Source organism: Pelophylax lessonae, assembly GCF_965119305.1.
Source record: "Pelophylax lessonae genome assembly, chromosome: 1".
Lineage (NCBI taxonomy): Eukaryota > Metazoa > Chordata > Amphibia > Anura > Ranidae > Pelophylax > Pelophylax lessonae.
This window is the reverse complement of record NC_138768.1, coordinates 507,066,541-507,088,192: the sequence shown is the minus strand read 5'-3', so window position 1 is coordinate 507,088,192 and position 21,652 is coordinate 507,066,541. Positions and strand designations below refer to the sequence as shown.

The window sequence follows — 21,652 nt, the reverse complement described above, 5'->3', positions numbered from 1 at the left end:
GCGTTCAATCAACAGGATAAGGGCGGTAGAGATGTTAAAGCGTAACTCCACTTTTGTTGAGAAAAAAACATTCCCCTCTGGGTGATCTCTGTACATTACAAGGATTATAACAATCTTTGCTGAAGATTCCTACCTTTTGTTATTCTGAAGAAATCATTGTTTGTGCCTCTGTGCTGAGTGGGTCTAATGGGAGTGGTTTCATAATTATCAATCAGCTGTGCAGCTGCAGAGCACTAGTGAGGAAATCTGCTGGGCCTGCATCTCTTTAAACATATTCCTATTGGGAGTATCTCAACAAAAATGAAATTTTTGTTGCAGGGGATGCCAGAAATCTGACTTGTATCTTAGGCAGACTTCTGGGAAACTTGGTGAGCCAATCACACAAGCAGGAAATTATGTTTCTGTGGTGTGGTCAGTACACATTCCGTGTACAGAACACCTCCAGGTAGCCATATTGCATTGCATTTACAGAAAATTACAGAGGCTGCAGATTGAAAAGGAAAGGTAATTTTTTAATAACATTTAATTACAATATGATTTGTGTCACAACTGTATACGCTATATTTTTATTTGCTATTTTCTTCCCACAAAAGTGGAGTTACCCTTTAATATTTAGGCAGAGACAAACTGGGGATGTACAGAAAAATAGCAGGGGGTGGTTGTAAGGTTGAATACTTGAAATTCTCCTGTCTCCCTTTTCTTTATTGTGAGAGGAAGTAAAACAATGGCAGTGTTTACCTTTGTGATTGCTGTGATTGGCCATAACGATAATCACAAAACACAGAGACTCTGATCTTTGCTATCTAATAATGGCATTTATTGTAAGATTTATTGTGTTCATACTGGGGACCCACACAAGTACTATATCCTTAGGAAAACCTCTAAGCACATAATCCCCCAAACTTTACTAAAGTTGGCCATATTTAATGTTAGAAATTTTTTATTTTTTTTATATTATGTTTTTTTTTTTCTTTTTATGTTAGAAATTGCAAAAGAATCAAGACATAAAATGGGGTCTTTGACTGGACTAGGATAACCTGTGTGGATCCTCGTAACATTTTGTAAAATATATCAGCGAAGAAGGATAATGAGAAAAAATGTTTCTAGTTATAAAAAAAAATCAGAATATGGATGATTGTTTGCAGCCTCTGGTAGTGTGTGTGTATCGTCATTTTTATTTTACTTATGTTCAGCTTATCTCTATTTTTTAGATACAATAGTAACAGAAAGGAGGGTTCATTATTGCAAGAACAGTACTTATTAGAGGATTTCCAAAATGTATTTTATTTATTTTAAACAGTAATGTGAATTAAAAAATATCTACATTTTTACGGTGATATGTATGTTGTTAAAATTTTTTGTTTAATAGATATATAAATATATCTGAAATAATTTACACTGAATTACATTACTAATTTACATACATACAATACTACATACATAGATATGTATGTATGTAATATAATACATACAAACATACAACAATTTACATTACATACCCAACAGTAATGCATTTACACTGCATTACAATACCAATTGGAGAACAATATGTACAAAAACATCGCCAATTGATATACATTTTACTATAACTAAGAGCAAGCTTTGCTGCAGCCGTTCCCTTAGATTCGAATATTAGCCAGTTATATCATGCAGAGATTGCTTCCCATTATTGATCGCTGGCACAAAGTCTAATGCAGCAGCCAGAGAGACTCTGTGAAGATAAGCTTGTGGGATGCACTGAGAAGGTTTTACTTTCAATAAACTAGGCGATAAACAAGCAAGTGGTTAGTGGCACCTGTCAATCATCTGTTCATAGACTGAGCAGGTTAAGGAAAAGGAATCCCCTTGGTAATTTCATGCATTACAACACAAAGGAAGCAATCCTATTTGGTTATATAGTAAATGCATGTAACTCCTATGTTCGTCGGCACTATTTTATGAATTAGGTCATAATTAAGTTGGCTTGGAAGAGCCAACTTACTGATATTGTATTTAAACTTATTATTATTCTTCTTCTTCTTATTATTTTTCTGGCCGGTAAATTTTTGGACACTATCTCCTCCTAGACCGTTCAAGCTACATACTCCAAACTCGGCACAGACCTTCATACTGTTCTGACTCGGTGTGCTATATCTTTTCAGACTGGTTTGAGTTACGGTTTTCCTAAAAATTAAAATTAAAAACCCAAAAAATGCCCATAGACTTTCATTGACAGGATGTTCAGATGACCCAAGCTCCAAATCCCATTAGACTCAATGAAGCTTTGATGCTAATCAATGTAAACTCATTCAAACTCATCTAATCTATCTATCTATCTATCTATCGATCGATCTTCAAACCTTTTCGATTGATCGATTGATCTTCCGACCTTTTCTATCGAACGATCGATCTTCAAACCTTTTCTATCGATCGATCGATCTTCAAACCTTTTCTATCTATCGATCGATCTTCAAACCTTTTCTTTCTATCGATCGATCTTCAAACCTTTTCTATCGATCGATCGATCTAAACTTTTCAAACTTTCTGGTCAAGCTTTCTCAAGCCAACTTAAAGTTTGTCTCGACGAACTTTTTTTTCTAGTTATATATATTTTCCTTGGTTTTGGAAAAGCCTTGCCCCGTTATTTGGTATGGGTTCCTATGCTGCTTATCCTTGGCTTTAAGAATTTTAGGAATCATTACTCATTCATCTTATACAATATATAGCAGGCAAATTTACAAAGTATTAAGATGTTAATATGCTGTTAGCAACAGCACTAAGATTAGCAGCAATAAGCACCAAGACTCTGATACTTACAAAGTTAATTGTCTTAAAAGTCATAAACATGGTGGCTTGAACCACAGGTAGTCTACAATGCAGAAATACTGTATTTTATCTGGCAGGTAGCAAAACATTTTTATATTGCTTTTCCTTGAAAGAAAATTATGCTAGTACTATTGGGCAATTTTAGCCTATACAGTATCTCAGAAAAGTGAGTACACCCCTCACATTTTAGTAAATATTTTTTTATATATTTTAATGTGACAACACTGAAGAAATGACAGTTTGCTACAATGTAAAGTAGTGAGTGTACAGCTTGTATAACAGTGTAAATTTGCTGTCCCCCTCAAAATAACTCAACACACAGCCAATAATGTCTAAACCGCTGGCAACAAAGGTGAGTACAACCCTAAGTCAAAATATCCAAATTGGGTCCAAAGTGTCAATTTTTTGTGTGGCCACCATTATTTCCCAGCACTGCCTTAACCCTCTTGGGCATGGAGTTCACCAGAGCTTCACAGGTTGCCACTGGAGTCCTCTTCCACTCCTCCATAATGACATCACGGAGCTGCTGGATGTTAGAGACCTTGCGCTCCTCCACCTTCCGTATTGAGGATGCCCCACAGATGGTCAATAGGGTTTAGGTCTGGAGACATGCTTGGCCAGTCCATCACCTTTACCCTCAGCTTCTTTAGCAAGGCAGTGGTCATCTTGGAGGTGTGTGTTGGGGTTGTTATTATGTTGGAATACTGCCCTGCGGCCCAGTGTCCAAAGGGAGGGGATCATGCTCTGCTTCGGTATGTCACAGTACATGTTGGCATTCATGGTTCCCTCAATGAACTGTAGCTCCCCAGTGCTGGCAGCACTCATGCAGCCCCAGACCATGACACTCTCACCACCATGCATGACTGTAGGCAAGACACACTTGTCTTTGTACTCCTCACCTGGTTGCTGCCGCACACGCTTGACACCACCTGAACCAAATGCATTTATATTGGTCTCATCAGACCACAGGACATGGTTCCAGTAATCATTGTCCTTAGTCTGGTTGTCTTCAGGAAACTGCGGGCTTTAATGTCCATCATCTTTAAAAGTGGCTTCCGTCTGAGATGACAGCCATGCAGACCAATTTGATGCAGTGTGCAGTGTATGGTCTGATCACAGGCTGACCCCCCACCCCATTCAACCTCTGCAGCAATGCTGGCAGCACTCATATGTCTATTTCCCAAAGACAACCTCTGGATATGACGCTGAGCATGTGCACTCAACTTCTTTGTCGACCATGGCAAGGCCTGTTCTGAGTGGAACCTGTCCTGTTAAACCAGTGTATGGTCTTGGCCACTGTGCTGCAGCTCAGTTTCAGGGTCTTGGCAATCTTCTTATAGCCTAGGCCATTTTTATGTACAGCAACAATTCTTTTTTTCAGATCCTCAGAGAGTTCTTTGCCATGAGGTGCTATGTTGAATTTCCAATGATCAGTATGAGAGAATGAGAGCGATAACACCAAATTTAACACACCTGCTCCCCATTCACACCTGAGACCTTGTAACACTAACGAGTCACATGACACCGGGGAGGGAAAATGGCTAATTGGGCCCAATTTGGACATTTTCACTTAGGAGTGTACTCACTTTGTTGCCAGCGATTTAGACATTAATGGCTGTGTGTTGAGTTATTTTGAGGGGACAGCAAATTTACACTGTTATACAAGCTGTACACTCACTACTTTACATAGTAGCAAAGTGTAATTTCTTCAGTGTTGTCACATTAAAAGATTTAAAAAAATATTTACAAAAATGTGAGGGATGTACTCCCTTTTGTGAGATACTGTATATAGTATGTTCCTTTTGCTCTGTAGTATTTAGCTTGATGGAGTATTTAGCTTGCAAAATGATTTTCAAGTTTGACACCCCTATCTCTCCCAAAGTCTATTGGCACCTTAAAAACCTATGAATTAAAGCAGTGTGTGTCTCTTTATGCCACATGCTCAGATCTTTATTTTGCTTTGTTTTCATCAGAGAGTGATGAGTCTACAATGAATGCACATGTATAGGGAGTGTCCATTTACTACCCACTCAGATGTAGGTGCAGGCCTCTTTACCTTCTTTTATCCTACAACTCCCTGGGTTCCTGGGCATGCCAAGAGAAGATAAGTTCCTCAGATCCCCCCCCCCCCCACCCCCCAAGCAGATTGGAGAGGTCACACCTGATGAGGCAGAGGTAGCTTAGCAAGTAATCTCCAACCAGATGAGAGGCACTCCACTGTCTGGACCGGCGTGCTGGCTGCTGGGCAGGACCCTAATAGCACGCAGCTTCTCTAGAAGACCTAGATCCAGTAGGAAGCCCCTCCCCAACTCCTACCAGAGTACTCCAGTTCCAGTTAGGTGGCCCTTTGCCCCAGCAGCTGTTCACCTGTGCTACCAGAGTAATCCTGGACTTCACTGACATGTATGCCTTTATATGAGGATAAACGCAAGTTGCTGTTTTTTAAACGGTTTTAATGAAGTAGTACTTCTCAGCTTAAATCTTATTATGGAGTATTATGGAGACTGTGCTATGCAGTCACGTTACCCTGATTAAATCACAGAGATATTGCTGTGAAGATTTATTGTTTGTACAGCTTTCATACTCTGAAGTGCATGCATGTTCTTTGTCATCATCAACCTGTTTTTCATTATTGTGCAGCGCATGCTTGTTTTTTCACATCTAAAGCATCTTTTGCATTACTACTTCTAACTTTGCACCCATTTATTAAAATGCAAGTTACAGTCATTATTTAGCTGATCATTTGGCTTATTACCTATTCTGTTAAACATTTAAGCCCTAACCAAAGGATATTTTGTTTGCCGTAGCACTGTATATCAGAAATACTGTAACTGCTTTTTCATTAAAAAACAAAAAACAAAAAAAAAAAACAGTTTTATCATGTGTTGCAAATCAGCACATCTAATCTTCCATAACCTCTATCCAGATACTACCTGTCTACATAGAAACACTCAAGAAACTGTAGCAAGTAATTTCTCTCGGCGGGTTTCCTGATGGTGATAACAGTGGAAAATGCTTGTAGGAAACCGTGTGACTGGGTGACAATGCAAAAGAACAGCTGACACACGGAGACAGAGCCTTTTCCTCCTATAACATGAAGTGCCTGCATAGGACTCTTCAGTGTAGGATTATAAAGTACTTTAATATTTCATAATTTGTTGCATACTTTACCATGTCAAGCCTTATATTATATATTATCAATTAAATAGATTGTATTTATTGGGTGTACATATACTCTAAAATAAACAAACCCTAAGATATATGTAAAAATAGAATCTCAAGAAAAATGAAAAATCTACTTAAGTCATTTATTTTGTATATGATAAATTAGGCCTATTAATAAATCCTACAAAGAGTAAATGGAAACAAAAATTAAGCTATAGCTCCCAATGACCAATCAGATTTCATAGATATACAGTAATCCCCCGCTCCATCGCGGTTCAGTTTTTGCGGTCCCGGTAATTCGCGTTTTTTTTGTAATGTTATTTTAATATATAAATCATTAAAAATGAAATATGTTTGTGTTTTCCATAGCTCTTGCTATGTCTCTTAGTATCTTTTATGTGTTTAAATGAGTTTCTATTGTTTTAAAAGTGTGTTTAAAGACCTTAAAATGCTTCTACACATACAGTGACAGTAAAATAAACATGCCTACAATGCATTTTAATAGGGTTTTTCTATTTCGCGGAATTTCACTTTTCGCGGCTGGGTCCGGAACGTAACCCCCGCAATGGAGGGGGGTTTACTGTATCCATAAAAATTACACAAGGAATCTGATTGGTCAGTATTGGTCAATAACAGTCTTGATATTGCTTTGAAAAGTCTTGATATTGCTTTGTTGCTTTGCTGTCAGTGAAAGCGGAAGTAAACCCATTGATTTAATGGTTTCAAAAAACAGTTACAGTACATTGCCGGCATGTGCACATTGGTTGTGCTCTCAACCAAAATGTCAAACCATCCAATGGCTGTTGTTATAACTGCTCACATGTGCAGCATCATGGCAGTTGAAGATTAAATAGAGCCCCATGGTAGCTTACTTGGCTGAAACCGATAGGAGGGTTTACTTCCACTTTAATCACACATGTTTCACAGGTAACATATCAGAGAATAGGAAATGTTAAAGTACTACCTGAAAGAACCCTGGAGGCATTGGTCCACCTGGCATTCCATCATTTGGTGGCATGTTACCCATAACTGGACTGGGAGCAGCTGCTGCACTCTGCAATGATAAGTAAACAGTATATATTAACATTACTGCAATAGAAAAAGAAAACCGAAACACAAAATTATGTCTAAAAGTGCTAGTGTTGATGGGCTTTTTTTAACATCAGATGGATTTTGCAATCCCATACAAGTCTATGGAAATGCAATGCCCACTTGAAATAGGTCACATGCAGATTTAGAAGGAGGTCAACTGCAAGCCAAATGCACCTGTCAATGAATTCAAAATCATTTCATAAGCATGTCAAACTGATTTCAGGCCATCAACAAAAGCCCACATTGCATTTGATGATTTAGGAATACTGCAATACTTTTCTATTTCTGCCATTATAACTGATTGCTGTGAGCAATAGTTTCATTTTTGCCATATTGTTTAACCCAAAAGGTCGCCCTATTATTTAACCCAAAAAGGACATAAAAGCATACAGTAGATAAATTAAACTACTGGAGCTTGACCATTATAAAGAACAGTAATCAGTAATGAACGTTTTGTCATTTCTAAATCTTTATTGAACAAATATATATATATATATATATATATATATATATATATATATATATATATATATATATATACATATATATAATAAATAAATAAATAAATAAATATAAATATATATATATATATATATATATATATATATATATATATATATATATATATATATATATATATATATATACAGTGGGTATGGAAAGTATTCAGACCCCCTTAAATTTTTCACTCTTTGTTATATTGCAGCCATTTGCTAAAATCATTTAGGTTCATTCTTCTTCCTCATGAATGTACACATAGCACCCCATACTGACAGAAAAACACAGAATTGTTGACATTGTTGCAGATTTATTAAAAAAGAAAAACTGAAATATCACATGGTCCTAAGTATTCAGACCCTTTGCTCAGTATTTAGTAGAAGCCCCCTTTTGATCTAATACAGCCAGGAGTCTTTTTGGGAAAGATGCAACAAGTCTTTCACACCTGGATTTGGGGATCCTCTGCCATTCCTCCTTGCAGATCCTCTCCAGTTCTGTCAGGTTGGATGGTAAACGTTGGTGGACAGCCATTTTTAGGTCTCTCCAGAGATGCTCAATTGGGTTTAAGTCAGGGCTCTGGCTGGGCCATTCAAGAACAGTCACGGAGTTGTTGTGAAGCCACTCCTTCGTTATTTTAGCTGTGTGCTTAGGGTCATTGTCTTGTTGGAAGGTAAACCTTCGGCCCAGTCTGAGGTCCAGAGCACTCTGGAGAAGATTTTTGTCCAGGATATCCCTGTACTTGGCCGCATTCATCTTTCCCTCAATTGCAACCAGTCGTCCTGTTCCTGCAGCTGAAAAACACCCCCACAGCATGATGCTGCCACCACCATGCTTCACTGTTGGGACTGTATTGGACAGGTGATGAGCAGTGCCTGGTTTTCTCCACACATACCGCTTAGAATTAAGGCCAAAAAGTTCTATTTTGGTCTCATCAGACCAGAGAATCTTATTTCTCACCATCTTGGAGTCCTTCAGGTGTTTTTTAGCAAACTCCATGCGGGCTTTCATGTGTCTTACACTGAGGAGAGGCTTCCGTCGGGCCACTCTGCCATAAAGCCCAGACTGGTGGAGGGCTGCAGTGATGGTTGACTTTCTACAACTTTCTCCCATCTCCTGACTGCATCTCTGGAGCTCAGCCACAGTGATTTTTGGGTTTTTCTTTACCTCTGTCACCAAGGCTCTTCTCCCCCGATAGCTCAGTTTGGCCGGACGGCCAGCTCTAGGAAGGGTTCTGGTCGTCCCAAACGTCTTCCATTTGAGGATTATGGAGGCCACTGTGCTCTTAGGAACCTTAAGTGCAGCAGAAATCTTTTTGTAACCTTGGCCAGATCTGTGCCTTGCCACAATTCTGTCTCTGAGCTCTTCAGGCAGTTCCTTTGACCTCATGATTCTCATTTGCTCTGACATGCATTGTGATCTGGAAGGTCTTATATAGACAGGTGTGTGGCTTTCCTAATCAAGTCCAATCAGTATAATCAAACACAGCTGGACTCAAATGAAGGTGTAGAACCATCTCAAGGATGATCAGAAGAAATGGAAAGCACCTGAGTTAAATATATGAGTGTCACAGCAAAGGGTCTGAATACTTAGGACCATGTGATATTTCAGTTTTTCTTTTTTAATAAATCTGCAACAATGTCAACAATTCTGTGTTTTTCTGTCAGTATGGGGTGCTATGTGTACATTCATGAGGAAGAAGAATGAACCTAAATGATTTTAGCAAATGGCTGCAATATAACAAAGAGTGAAAAATTTAAGGGGGTCTGAATACTTTCCGTACCCACTGTATATATATATATATATATATATATATATATATATATATATATATATGTACACACATCTATGTAGCTTTATACTATATCAAAAGGATATTTTTCTAGAAGGCTAAAATAAAAAAAAACATCTATTTATCTACCATATTTCCCAAGTCATTGGTTCATGTTTTACAATGGCAGACACTACTACTGCCTGCAACTGTCTTACGAGAATTTTTTTTGTAAAATTTCTGGTGAAGTTTTTCTGATAATACTGATACCCATGGCTTCTGATCATGGAGCCCCATACATCCTACCTGACAGGGCTCCCCCTGAAAATACCAAAACAATATTTTGGATGCAGGCATATGGCCCCCAGAACACAAACAGTGTGCATTCAGGACTCACTCATCCACACCTGCACACATCAAGTTTAGGACCTGCCATTGTGCTCATACAGCCGCTGCATTCTCATAGAGTTCCAGCCACACAAACAAACCAATGATTCACACTGCATGGGCCAAAGAACCCGTGTGAATGAGCCCTTTTTGAAAATTATTTTTAATTCGTTACAATTTGCTATTATATTTTACATTATTTTTTTTTTTTTTATAATTCTGTGGGGAGAATTGGGTGAAACATCAAGGGTCTAAATAGACCCCTGACATCTCACCTTTGAGACAGCGAAAATAACTGACGGTACAGATTGTTCAATTTCTTTTTCTGTAGCCTCAGCTGCACAGCAGATGAATGAACAGAAGACACAGTTTACTATGGTTGAGCTATGAATGAACTCAGTAAGTGAGGAGTACCGATCACTCACTGTGTCCATTCATACATAATTATCAGCTCCTTCTCCTGCTCTCCATTCTGAGCATCCCCCTGTGTACCCAGTGAGAGAAGGATGCTTGCAGCGCTGCTGGGGGGGGGGGGGGGGGCAAACAGGGAGGAGAATAGGTGCGGTGGGGAGTACAGAAACAATGTCCTGTGTATCTCTCCCTGCTGCAGCTGAAGGTTGGTGGGAGGGAAAATGGGAGAAACTGGCTTTCAGCTGCTACAGAAAGCAGCACAGGGCAGCATTCCTGTAATTGCCCACCCGCCACACCGATCCCCCCTTTTCCTGCCCACATCTGATTCCCCTGCTGCCCGCGCCATGTACAGGAGGACTGGTGGTACCCCCTTATCAGCCGCCATGCCGCTCCCAGTGTAACATTCTCTGTCTCTCATTTGAAGAATATGATCATTCAAAACAGCTACAACATGGTGGCTTTCCAACCATTACGAAGTGACTAGGCTTCTTCAGCTTTTTCAGTTCTAGGTCTGACAATAGTACTATTGGCACCAAACTGGGTTTGATTTACTAGTGTCCTGGAAGCTTTTTACTATGAAAAGTGTACGCTTACTAAAATGAAGATGTGTTTACTTTAAATACCCAATTACGTGCAATTAAAAGAAAAAACAAAATGCTTTCTTGTACATGAACAGATAATTGAAATTAACACAGCTCAACCACCATTCACTAAGCTATGTGACCATGTACTTTGCAAACAAAACGTATACTTTACAAAGTGAATTTTCTATACTTTTAGTAAATCAACTCCAGTGTTTCAGCTGAGATGGGCTATGAAAACTATAGCTGGTGCATTGTGCATACATTATAAAGAAAATAAGCTACACTAGGTGGGTGTTTAAAAACTTAGAATTTATTGAAAATCGTGGGCTTGCTTAAAATAATGATTATCAAGGAACCTTATCTTTCTCTATGAAAAAAACTGTCAAAAAATTGCTCAAAATTAAATGTAATTAAAATGATTACTCTGTTCAAAGAAACATACAGAAACATAACAAGCACTGTTAGACCTTCCCCTTGTTACTTCTCAAACTGTATTGGAAAATTATAGCCTTTAAAATGACATATTGCCATCTATGATTAGCAAACTATTTACACATGTTGATCCTCACTCTTCTCTCTAGAACTTTATTTTCTGATAGACCCTAGCCTTAGGTTCACATTACAAGTTTAATTTGCTCAATGTCTTTTTGGGTGTGACCTGTGTCCTGCAATGATATCATTTTTGGCGGCACAGGGCGGCACAGTGGTATAGTGGTTAGCACTTTCACCTAGCAGCAAAAGGGTCGCTGGTTCGAATCCCAACCACGACACTACCCGCCTGGAGTTTGCATGTTCTCCCTCTGCCTGCGTGGGTTTCCTCCGGGTACTCCAGTTTCCTCCCACACTCCAAAGACATGCTGGTAGGTTAATTGGATCCTGTATAAAATGTACCCTATTGTGTATGAATGTGAGTTAGGGACCTTAGATTGTAAGCTCCTTGAGGGGAGGGGCTGATATGAATGTGCAATGTATATGTAAAGTGCTTTGTAAATTGACAGCGCTATATAAGAACCTGAAATAAATAAATACTTTTTCTCTTTCGTGCACCCCAAGTTCCCTGTGAACAGAACCTTTTGGAGACAGATTGATTGCTAAGTCACTTTGTCATCATACATCCAGTATTAAAAGTTCATAAGCAGCACTTGATAGAAGAAGATATCCACCACCTTCAGTGCATATGATAGCACACTCCACCACAATGTGATCTCCCAATCTTCTTACCAGTGCGAAGATAAAAGGAAGCATGTAGCAAGTGAAGGCAGGGGATCAGCCAAATGGTGAATCAGTCCCAGATGCAGCTTAGACTAATCAGAAGGAATGCTATACTCCGAGATAAGTCACCAGCTTCAACTTGGGGAGATGCAGACTAGAAAGTATTAGTCCACAAGTTGTCACTGGTTATTTCTATAGTGTATGAAAAACCTAACAATGAACTTCTCTTATTTGCTGGTCTGTTAACCTGTTTATACCAATGTAAAACATATGCTGCATCACCGAGATGGGCCTTCTTTCGAAGCACCGCATATACGTGCACCAGCGTTTGTGGTGGAAGTGTACTCCCAGTACAGAGACCATGCTATTACTGATAGCTCTGGGTCTTGTACTAATGATTGGTCTGTATGTAAAAAAAAAAAAAAGAATAATAATAATAAAGACACCTTATCTCCAATACTTGCTCCAGGGATTGCTGCATTGCATTTCTCAGTGTAGGTTTCCTAACAATGGGCTATGCCTGTGCAATGTATGTTGAAATGAACACTAGTAGTCCCCATCAGAAGCCTGTATGCAAGTGCAAAGCTATATATTCTTGTATGATGTATCAATGTTTTGGGACCATGTAAAAAGGATTCCTAAAAGACTGCTTTTCTATGTGATCATACACGAATAAAGAGATTTGCACTATGAAACGTGCCTGTTGGTGTGTTGGAGACATATTCCATCCAGGATAACAATGTAGGAGCACATTTGGGATAACAGAATTAATCTGAACAAGGACCTTTATGACAGGGCTACCAGGTATTAACTGTAACCATTCTGACTTAAAAATGATGAAAATTACTTTTGGAATAACATGAACATTATTTTTATACACTTTATATAAGAATTTAGTGATTGGGTATGCATATACTTTAACCTCTTCCTTCCCGTGCTATAGTCGAAAGACAGCTACAGCATGGGCCTAAATTGCCGGAAGGGTGTCCATGTTTTTCCCCCAGGGCATGAGCTGCCTGCGTGCCCCCTACTGGGCGCAGGTTGTTCACTCTGTGATCCACCAGACTTGGCTGATCATAGATCTGTAAAAAGAGGTTTGATTGTGTTAAGATGCAACTAATTAAAGGGTACCTACATCCCAAAAATCAATGAGATATAAATAGCTCATTGGAGCTCCAGGGATACATGGATGTTTGCGCTACTATGAGATCCTGAATAGGCTTGAATCCTCCATATTATCTATATGGCCATCCTAACATCCAGCTACTAGTGCGACTTTATGCTGCACCTAATTACTACTAACTACTTGCTTGAGATCTAGTCTCTGTTCTACTCCTGGACTCTTCCTATGATTGGAAAGTAGTCCAGACTGGTGCGTTTGTTGAAACATTTTCCGTATATATATATATCTACCCCTCACGCAGTACATCCCCTGGTTTGCTTCAGAGATTTGAAATTCTCTGTGGTGGGAACTCAAGATCATCTCGCTAAAATCTTTATGCCCCTGAGGAAGCGGTTACCAACTGAGAAACATGTCGGGCTAGGTCCTGGCATAGCTCATTGGCTTTCCAGGCTTCATGAGAATTAGAGAGATCTTTTTTTTATGGGATTCAATTGTATGTTACATGTTGTATTTTTCACTTGTATGTTACCTGTTGTCATTTTTTACTGATATTAATAAAATTGTTATTAATTGTATACAGTATACCTCTATTGTATGGTTTCTGGTATGGTACCATTAAAATCCCCCTAGCCCTCATTTTCTATGTTTCATTTCTTTTCTTTTTCCCTTTTCTTGCTTTTTTCTCTCTTGTTTGTTTTTTTCTTCCTTTTAACTTTCTTTTTCTTTTCTCTGTTCAGTGTTTTCACTGAAGTTTTCGCTTCTTCTTGTTGATCATAGATCTGAGTAAGGGGCCGATCCCTGCCTCCTACCACGTCATCCACTGTCAGCCAATGTCAGGTGATCACATGATGTAGACAGAGCTGGTAATCTGCTTTTTTTCCTCCTCACCCTGACAGCTTCTGTCAGAGGGACATAGGTCCTGAAGAGAGAAAGCCACTGCTGCCTCATCTGTGCCCACCAGTGCCACCTCTCAATGCCCACTATTGCCACCTATCAATGCCTATCAGTGCTGCCAATCAGTGCCTCATCATCAGTGCTGCCTATCAGTGTCACCTACCAGTGCCCATCAGTGCCACCTACCAGTGCCCATCAGTGCCACCTATTAGTGCCCTTCAGTGCCACCTATCAGTGCCCTTCAGTGCGGCCCATCAGTGTCCATCGGTGCCACCCATCAGTGCCGCCTCATCAGTGCCTATCAGTTCCGCCTTATCAGTGTATATCAGTGCAGCCTATCAGTGCCCATCAGTGCAGCCTATCAGTGCCTATCAGTTCCCATCAGTGCCCATCAGCGCACATCTTCCCTGCTGGCGAGTGGGCGTGTGCGCGGGCCCCCAGGATAGCTCCCATGGGACTCCGTACAGGGAGGGCTAACGCAGGAACCTGCCGACCTGCCTCCGTATATCTGTGGTGGCTGATCGGCAAGCGGTCAAACTGACCTACCGAAAATACATTCAGCAATGCGGGTGACCTAGCAGATGCTACTTAAGACATATATTTGGTTGGACTGACCCTATCATTTATTAATTACAGGTTTTCTTTATTAGATATAGTAAAATAGAGAGTTATATGGCGGCTGGTCGGCAAGTGGTTACGCTTTAAGAACCTATTGCCTACATTTTAAAAATAAAACCCCACCCCTCCTTTGTCCAACAATAAATTAATGCATCACCTATTCCTTACAACAAAGGGTGACAGCTGTCCCAATTCTTATAATGTTTACCACCCACATAAATCCTGCAGAATATGTTCAATGACTTGTGCAGCTTCTAATTCCAAAGTGAAAATATAGCTGACTTTCAATGAAGAGCACATGGTATTGCTTGTTTATTGGCCCCTACACTTATCTACATTACCCAAGTCTATGAGGGTCATTTTAAGACTTGTTAACAAAAATTGTAAAAAAAAAAAAAAAAAATCTGACAAACTGATTGTGTTTTTGAATCGGCTCCCACTAGGATCTCTGTGGCTCTAAAGTGCAATGTCTTCGCACTAACAACATGCAATGCAAACACCGCAGTAAAACCAAAGATCGTTACATTTAATGGGGGAATTCCGGTAACTCAAAGGTTACAGTACAGAAAAGACAGGATATTTTATTTAAGCATATCTTTCAGCTGAAGACATCCTCTCCAGGGGAAAATGTTTGGCACTATCCTAAATACCGAAGGGCGGAAGTGTTTAACCAAAGTTGTGTCCTGTTCCTATGACAACGACCGACTTCCAACCATTTATCAAATCTGGCACCGAAATCACATTCCCTGAACAGCGAGTACTATCATTTAATACTCTGCACTTCCCTTAGTGTGAGACGTTCTTGCTTCATAAGTGGGCAGGCAGAAAATTATACTTTGTTTTGTTTCTCATTTTTGCTTCTTGCCATAATATGGTATATGGCCTCAGCGCAGACAAAGAAGGGATTTTGTTGTCGATTTTGTTATGTTAGCATTGGCCACTCAGCTTCCCTGCTATTAATTAACGTTGAACTCTAGACAAACATAAATTGTGTTTTTTTTTTTTAATGTAGGCAGTGAAAGTACTGGAATTTGATTTGGTGTCACCTGCTTGTAGTCCAAGGTATGATCCCTAAAGCAGAGCTCAGAGAGGTGGAGAGGGAAGCAGCACAAGGTGCCAGTCAGGGGCGCTGCAGTACAAGGAACCATGCTGATAGGAGAATGCATAATGGCAGACAGATAAGCTCATTGGCATGCTGCTTCTCCTTTCATTATTTAATCACTTCAATACCGGGCACTTTTACCCCCTTCCTGGCCAGGCCAATTTTCAGTTTTCAGCGCTGTCACACTTTGAATGACAGTTGCTCGGTCAAGCAATACTGTACCCAAATGACATTTTTATAATTTTTTTTCACACAAATAGACCTTTCTTTTGGTCATATTTAATCCCCACTGGGTTTTTTATTTTTGCTAAAAGAAAATTAAAAAAGACCGAAATTTGTTTTTAGTTTCTGTCAGAAAATGTTGGTAATTTTTCTCCTTCACTGATAGGCTGTACTGATGAGGCCGCACTTATGGGACTTTACTGAAGGGCACAAATGACGTGGCACTCATGAGGAGGCAGTAATATGCCGCACTGATGGGTGGCATTGATGGGCACTGATAGGCAGCACAGATAGGCGCACTGATAGGCAGCACTGACGGTGGCACTGATGGGCACTGATAGGCAGCACAGATAGGCGCACTGATAGGCAGCACTGATGGGCAGCACTGATGAGAAGGCACTGAAAGGCAGCACTGACTGGCATCACTGATGGACACAGATTGGCATCACTGATGGGCACAGATTGGCATCACTGATGGTCACACATTGACATCAATGCTGGACGCTGTTGGGGCTGCACTGATCATTAGGGCACTAATGATCAGTGCCCTGATTACCTGTACAGGTCTCCCCTGCGAGAAAATACCACTGATTGGCTCTCCTCTCCTCACACTTTGTCAGCGTGAGGCAAGGAGAGCTCATTAACGGCACTTCCGTGTTTACATGTGTTTGGCTGTGTTTGGACACAGCCGGTCACATGGGTAAAATAGCCGTGTCATCAGGCTCTTTACCGAGATCGGGGTCGCACCATGTCCCAGGCACACAGTGCACCTGTGATCACCATGCTGCCCCCCCTGCCCCAGAACGAGAGTGCATACAAGTGGTTAATGACCAGGCAGGGGCATAGATAAGGGGGGGGGGATCAGGGATCAATTTTACAGCAGCTAGGCTAGTGTAGCCAACCAGCTGCGGGAGCCGCACTGCCACTGGGAATACCATCTGTCTTATCCACGAGGCTGACAGGCACGGCCTGGCTGACATTGAAGCCATGTTTACTATTTGCTTTACTAACAGTTGTGCCTGCTGGGGGCGCTGTGTATATACTGTATATATACACACACCACAATTTGTCACAGCGTGGCAGGCGTGTTAATTATTGTTCTCTGGGTACTCAAGGCTGAACCCCCCCCCCCCCCTAGATAAATAAATTATCTACAGCCCTGTGACCAGGATGGGGTGGGGAGGGGATCTGTAAGTAAAAGTGCATCAGAAAAGATCAGGCCCCCTAACTTACTAGACAGGGCTATGCTTTGTGGCACAGCAGTGCAAATCTTAGGACAGGATGGCCAGAAAAGCAAATCTTTTGAAAGGCAAAAATAGCTCTCGTATATGTATGTAGGAGGTGTACTCCTAACACACTTCCTTCTATTTAGTAACAATTCTGCTTCCCCATAAATACAGTACATTCAGTGAGTTTTGTTACGCTAGAAAGTGTATTAGTGGCAGGATCACCAGATTAAAAAAAAAAACCCAAAGGGGTGGAAAAAATGAAATGATTGCATTACATCTACAGACTAATACGTATTGCTCACAAACTGATGTAGTGTGTCAAGGTTAATAATTACATGCCAAACAAAGACATAAGGGAACACTGCTGAAAGCTCATTGTCACATAGAAGACACTTTATAGAACTGTAAAGGACATTAGAAGCTAACTGCCTACTCTTTATAGTGTCATTATGCTAATATGGTATGTAATGCACCTATGTTAATTTATATTGATTTTTTATGTACTGTCTTTTTTACACCCTGAATAAAAGTTTGTAAACAAAAAAGAAGCTAACTGCCACAAAGTAAAACTTTCAGATTTACCAAAAGTTGCTGCTTTTTTAGCCCCCGTTCACACTGGGGCGACCTGTCAGGCGACCTGGTCGCCTGACAGGTCGCCTCGCATAGAGAAGCTGTGGACCCGTTCTAATAGGAGCGACACAAGTCGCTCCGACTTAGAAAAAGGGTCCGGAGCTTCTTTGGGGCGACCTGGAGGCGACCTGCATAGACTTCAATGTTATGAAGTCCGTGCCGGCCGCTCCGAGGTCGCGGTGCGAGCAGCGCGCCACGACCTGTGAGGTCGCCCCGGGAAGTAGCGTCGCCCCAGTGTAAATGGGGCCTTACTGAGCTAAGGCTACATTCACACCTGAGCGTAGCGTTTTCGTGCGTTTTTTACCTCGATTTCACAGCGATTTTTACCGCGATTTACAGGCGTTTTTTGTGCAGGCGTTTTTAGATTGACTAGAGACCAATGGAAAACGCCTGTAATCTGTCCAAAAAGAAGCTCATGTACTTTTTTGAGCGTTGGGCGTTTTGGGTCTTCACAGATACACCTCTGAGAATGAAAAAATCTGAAATATTTTCCACAGTAACTAAATGCTCTTGTTAAAGGCGATTTCAACCTTAGTTTATTAGTGGAACAATTCCTTCAACCCTGGCCAGATTTTCTACTGATCTCCCCCCAATGTAACGCTGGCTTATTGGCTGAATCAATCAATACCAAGATTCAAATTCTCAATAGGTACTGCAGTAGAAGTTATTTAGATACCGTCCCACATACCTTCCAATTCTGAAACAAGAAATGTTTGAGCTGCTAAATGGTGTCTAAAGCACAGGGCGACCTTTGGATTTAGGTAGGGTACCACTTGTGTGTTGCACATAGTAATGTGTAGGCATATGTGCTTTGGGGTACCTTACCATTCAGTTTGAGGGACAGCGGCTCTGTGTGTTGTGTTTTGTTGTGCTACCTTGTTTTTTCATGTGTTAGGAGCATATTTCAAATTGGCTCTCCTAACACAACCTGGGTCAATAAATGAAAGTGCATAAAGGTGCAAAAGGGCACTTAAAACATAGAAAAGTATAGCATAGAAGTATTTCAAAAGACAAAAAGGTGTATGTAACAAAGTCAAGGTTCAACACTTCTGCTCCTGGACGCACTGGCAGAGTTTTTCTTTTCCTGCCTCTAAACTCTCCTGCCACTAAGCGCTGCTAAAAATCAAAGGGGTTGATTTACTAAAGGCACTTTGCAAATTGCAGTTGCACTTGTTCCAGGGCTTAACCACTTGCCGACAGCCAGCAGTACATATACTGCAGCAGGTCGGCTCTGTCCCACCAAACGATGTGACTGTAAGTCGCTTCGTGGGACCGCGAGTGGGGGGGGGGAAAGAAACACATTCGCCACAGGGGAGGCTGATCTGCGGGGCCGGCTGGTGCGATTGTCGCTGGGCACCCGCGATCGCTCCCCGTGGAGAAAGAACGGCGCTCTGCCATTGTAAACAGGTCAGACCGCTGTTCTGTTAGCAATGAACACAGGGCTCCTGTGTTCCTCCTATTTAGGAACACAGGTTCCTGTGTTGATTCCATAATTACATCCCCGCACAGTTAGAAAGCACCCCCTAGGCTCACATTTAACCCTTCAATCGCCCCTGGTGTTAACCCCTTCCCTGCCGGTGTCATTAGTACAGTAACAGTGCATATTTTTAGCACTGATTACTGTAGTAATGTCACTGGTCCCCCCAAATGTGTCAAAACTGTCAGTTAGGAGTCTGATCTGTCCACTGCAATGTCGCAGTCCCGCTAAAAATCGCTGATCGCCACCATTACTAGTAAAAAAAAAGAAATAAATAAAAATGACATAAATCTAGTTTGTAGACGCGATAACTTTTGCGAAAACCAATTAATTTACATTTATTGGGATTTTTTTTACCAAAAATATGTAGCAGAATACAAATTGGCCTAAAAGGATGAAAAAATTAGATTTTTATTTTTTTTTTTCTATTGGGAATGCCATATAGCAGAAAGTGAAAAAAAATATATTTTTTTTTTTCAGAATTGTTGCTCTCTTTTTGTTTATAGCACAGAAAATGAAAATCGCAAAGGTGATCAAATACGACCAAAAAAAAGCTCTATTTGTGGGGAAAAAAAGGACATCAATTTTTTTGGGTACAGCCTCGTACGGCTGCGCAATTGTCAGTTAAGGTAACGCAGTGCAGAATTACAAAAAATGTCCTGTTCATTAGGAGGAAAACCTTCCGGTCCAGAAGTGGTTAATAAATGAGCAGAAGCTCTGCTGACTTTCATCATCCAATCATGTGCAAGCAAAAATGCATTTTTCTAAATTTTCCTCGCAGGTGATTGGGTATTCTTTGCAAAATGAACCTTTACCTCATTTACTAAGCTCTGGTGAAAATGCATTGGCAGAGGGTAACTTCACTTTGCAAAGTGCACAGTCTATTTGTCTTTAGTAAATAAACCTTGCATGCACCTTTAGGGCTCTTTCACACGGGCGTTCCGATCAGATCCGCCTGTCAGTTTTTTAGGCGGATCTGATCGGATGCCCCATTCAGCCCTATGGGGCAGCGGATGTTAGCGGAGACACGTCCGCTGACACCCGCTGCCATCCACATCCGATCCTGTCCGTGAAATCCGGAGGGATGGAAACCCTATTTTCCATCCGTCCTGGGGATCGGATCGGATGAGAGCAGACAAGCGGTCTGCTCTCATCCGATTCCCCATAGAGAGCACTGTGTGCGGAGACGTAAGTGTCATCCGCCGGCTCAGCGTGGATCGGCGGATCGATCCCCGCTGAGCAGAGCACGGTCCACAAGGGAATGCGGACTGTGTGAAAGGGGCCTTACATATGTAACATGCAGGGGAGTTTAGAGGAAGGAAAAAACAGCCAGACACCTCTAGAAGCAGCTGCGTGTCCTGGGTGCATAAGGCCTAAAAATGAGCAAACTAAGGGTCCTTTCACACGGGCTTTCCACCTGGCGGACTCCGTTTTGCTTAGCGGGGATCAATCCGCCGATTCCCTTTGAGAAGGCGGATGACAGGTCTGTCTCCACTTACTTTGCAGAGACAGACCTGTCAAATCCCTGCTCTCCTCTATGGGAGATCGGATGAAAACGGACCGCCTGTCTGTTTTCATCCGATCCTATACGATCCTCCAGACGGATGGAAAATAGGGTTTCCATCTGTCTGGATTTCATGCACAGGATCAGATCGGATAGCAGCGGGTGTCAGCGGAGATGTCACCGCTGACATCCGCTGCCCCAAAGGGGTGCATGGAGCATCCAATCAGATCCGCCTGACAAACTGACCGTGCGAAAGGGGCCTAACAAATACTGTCAAATCAGCCAGTGTGCCTGTTGGGCTAATTTTCGACTTGCCTGACTATGCAGATCAATCTGAAGCTTGAACAATCTTGCAGATCAAGAATCCATGCGATCGAATTTTACGATTCTCTATTCAGCAGATAAATCTGCATGCGTTTATTCAGGCAAAATCTAAAATTCCTTTTGCTCCTTCTCTGATTCACCAAATATTTCAAAGCAATTTACTTATTATTAAAGCAGACTATAGCTAAAAAAGGGTAGAGAGAGAGCTACATGGTCAAGGCAGAAGTTGCAACACTGGCATATTCACTATTGCAGTACAATAATGTTCAAGGCAACTAATCTGTTCTCGAAAACATTGGGTTAAGCTGCTTAAAATTCAGATATTGCTTGACTTCCGTCACTGCTCCTCTATCACCTCCTTCTCTGCATCCACATTGCATTGGCCAAGGGAGAAAAGTACCTTGCTCAGCAAAGCCTCCTGCATATCAATGAGCTTAGCTTTAGCAGAGAGAGAGAGAAAGAGCGCACAGGGTAAGACAAGGAGGGAGGAGGAGGAGAAGAGAGAGGAGAGAAATAGAAGCCAGAGAGCGAGAGCGAGGGATATAGGAAGAAGGAAGGAATAGGAAAGGTATACTATAGGCTATTCAGAAAATCTGGATTGCAGAGA

General features: G+C 41.2%; 1 protein-coding gene across 1 annotated transcript in view; it reads right to left on the bottom strand.

Annotated features, from left to right (window-relative positions):
* The window catches only part of SSBP4 (single stranded DNA binding protein 4), a 682,195-nt gene that overhangs the window by 158,622 nt on the left and 501,921 nt on the right, over nt 1-21,652 (bottom strand). The window contains exon 5 of the mRNA XM_082263962.1: nt 6,935-7,024. Within this exon, the coding sequence (XP_082120088.1) occupies nt 6,935-7,024 (90 nt within the window). The remainder of the gene's footprint in view (nt 1-6,934; nt 7,025-21,652) is intronic.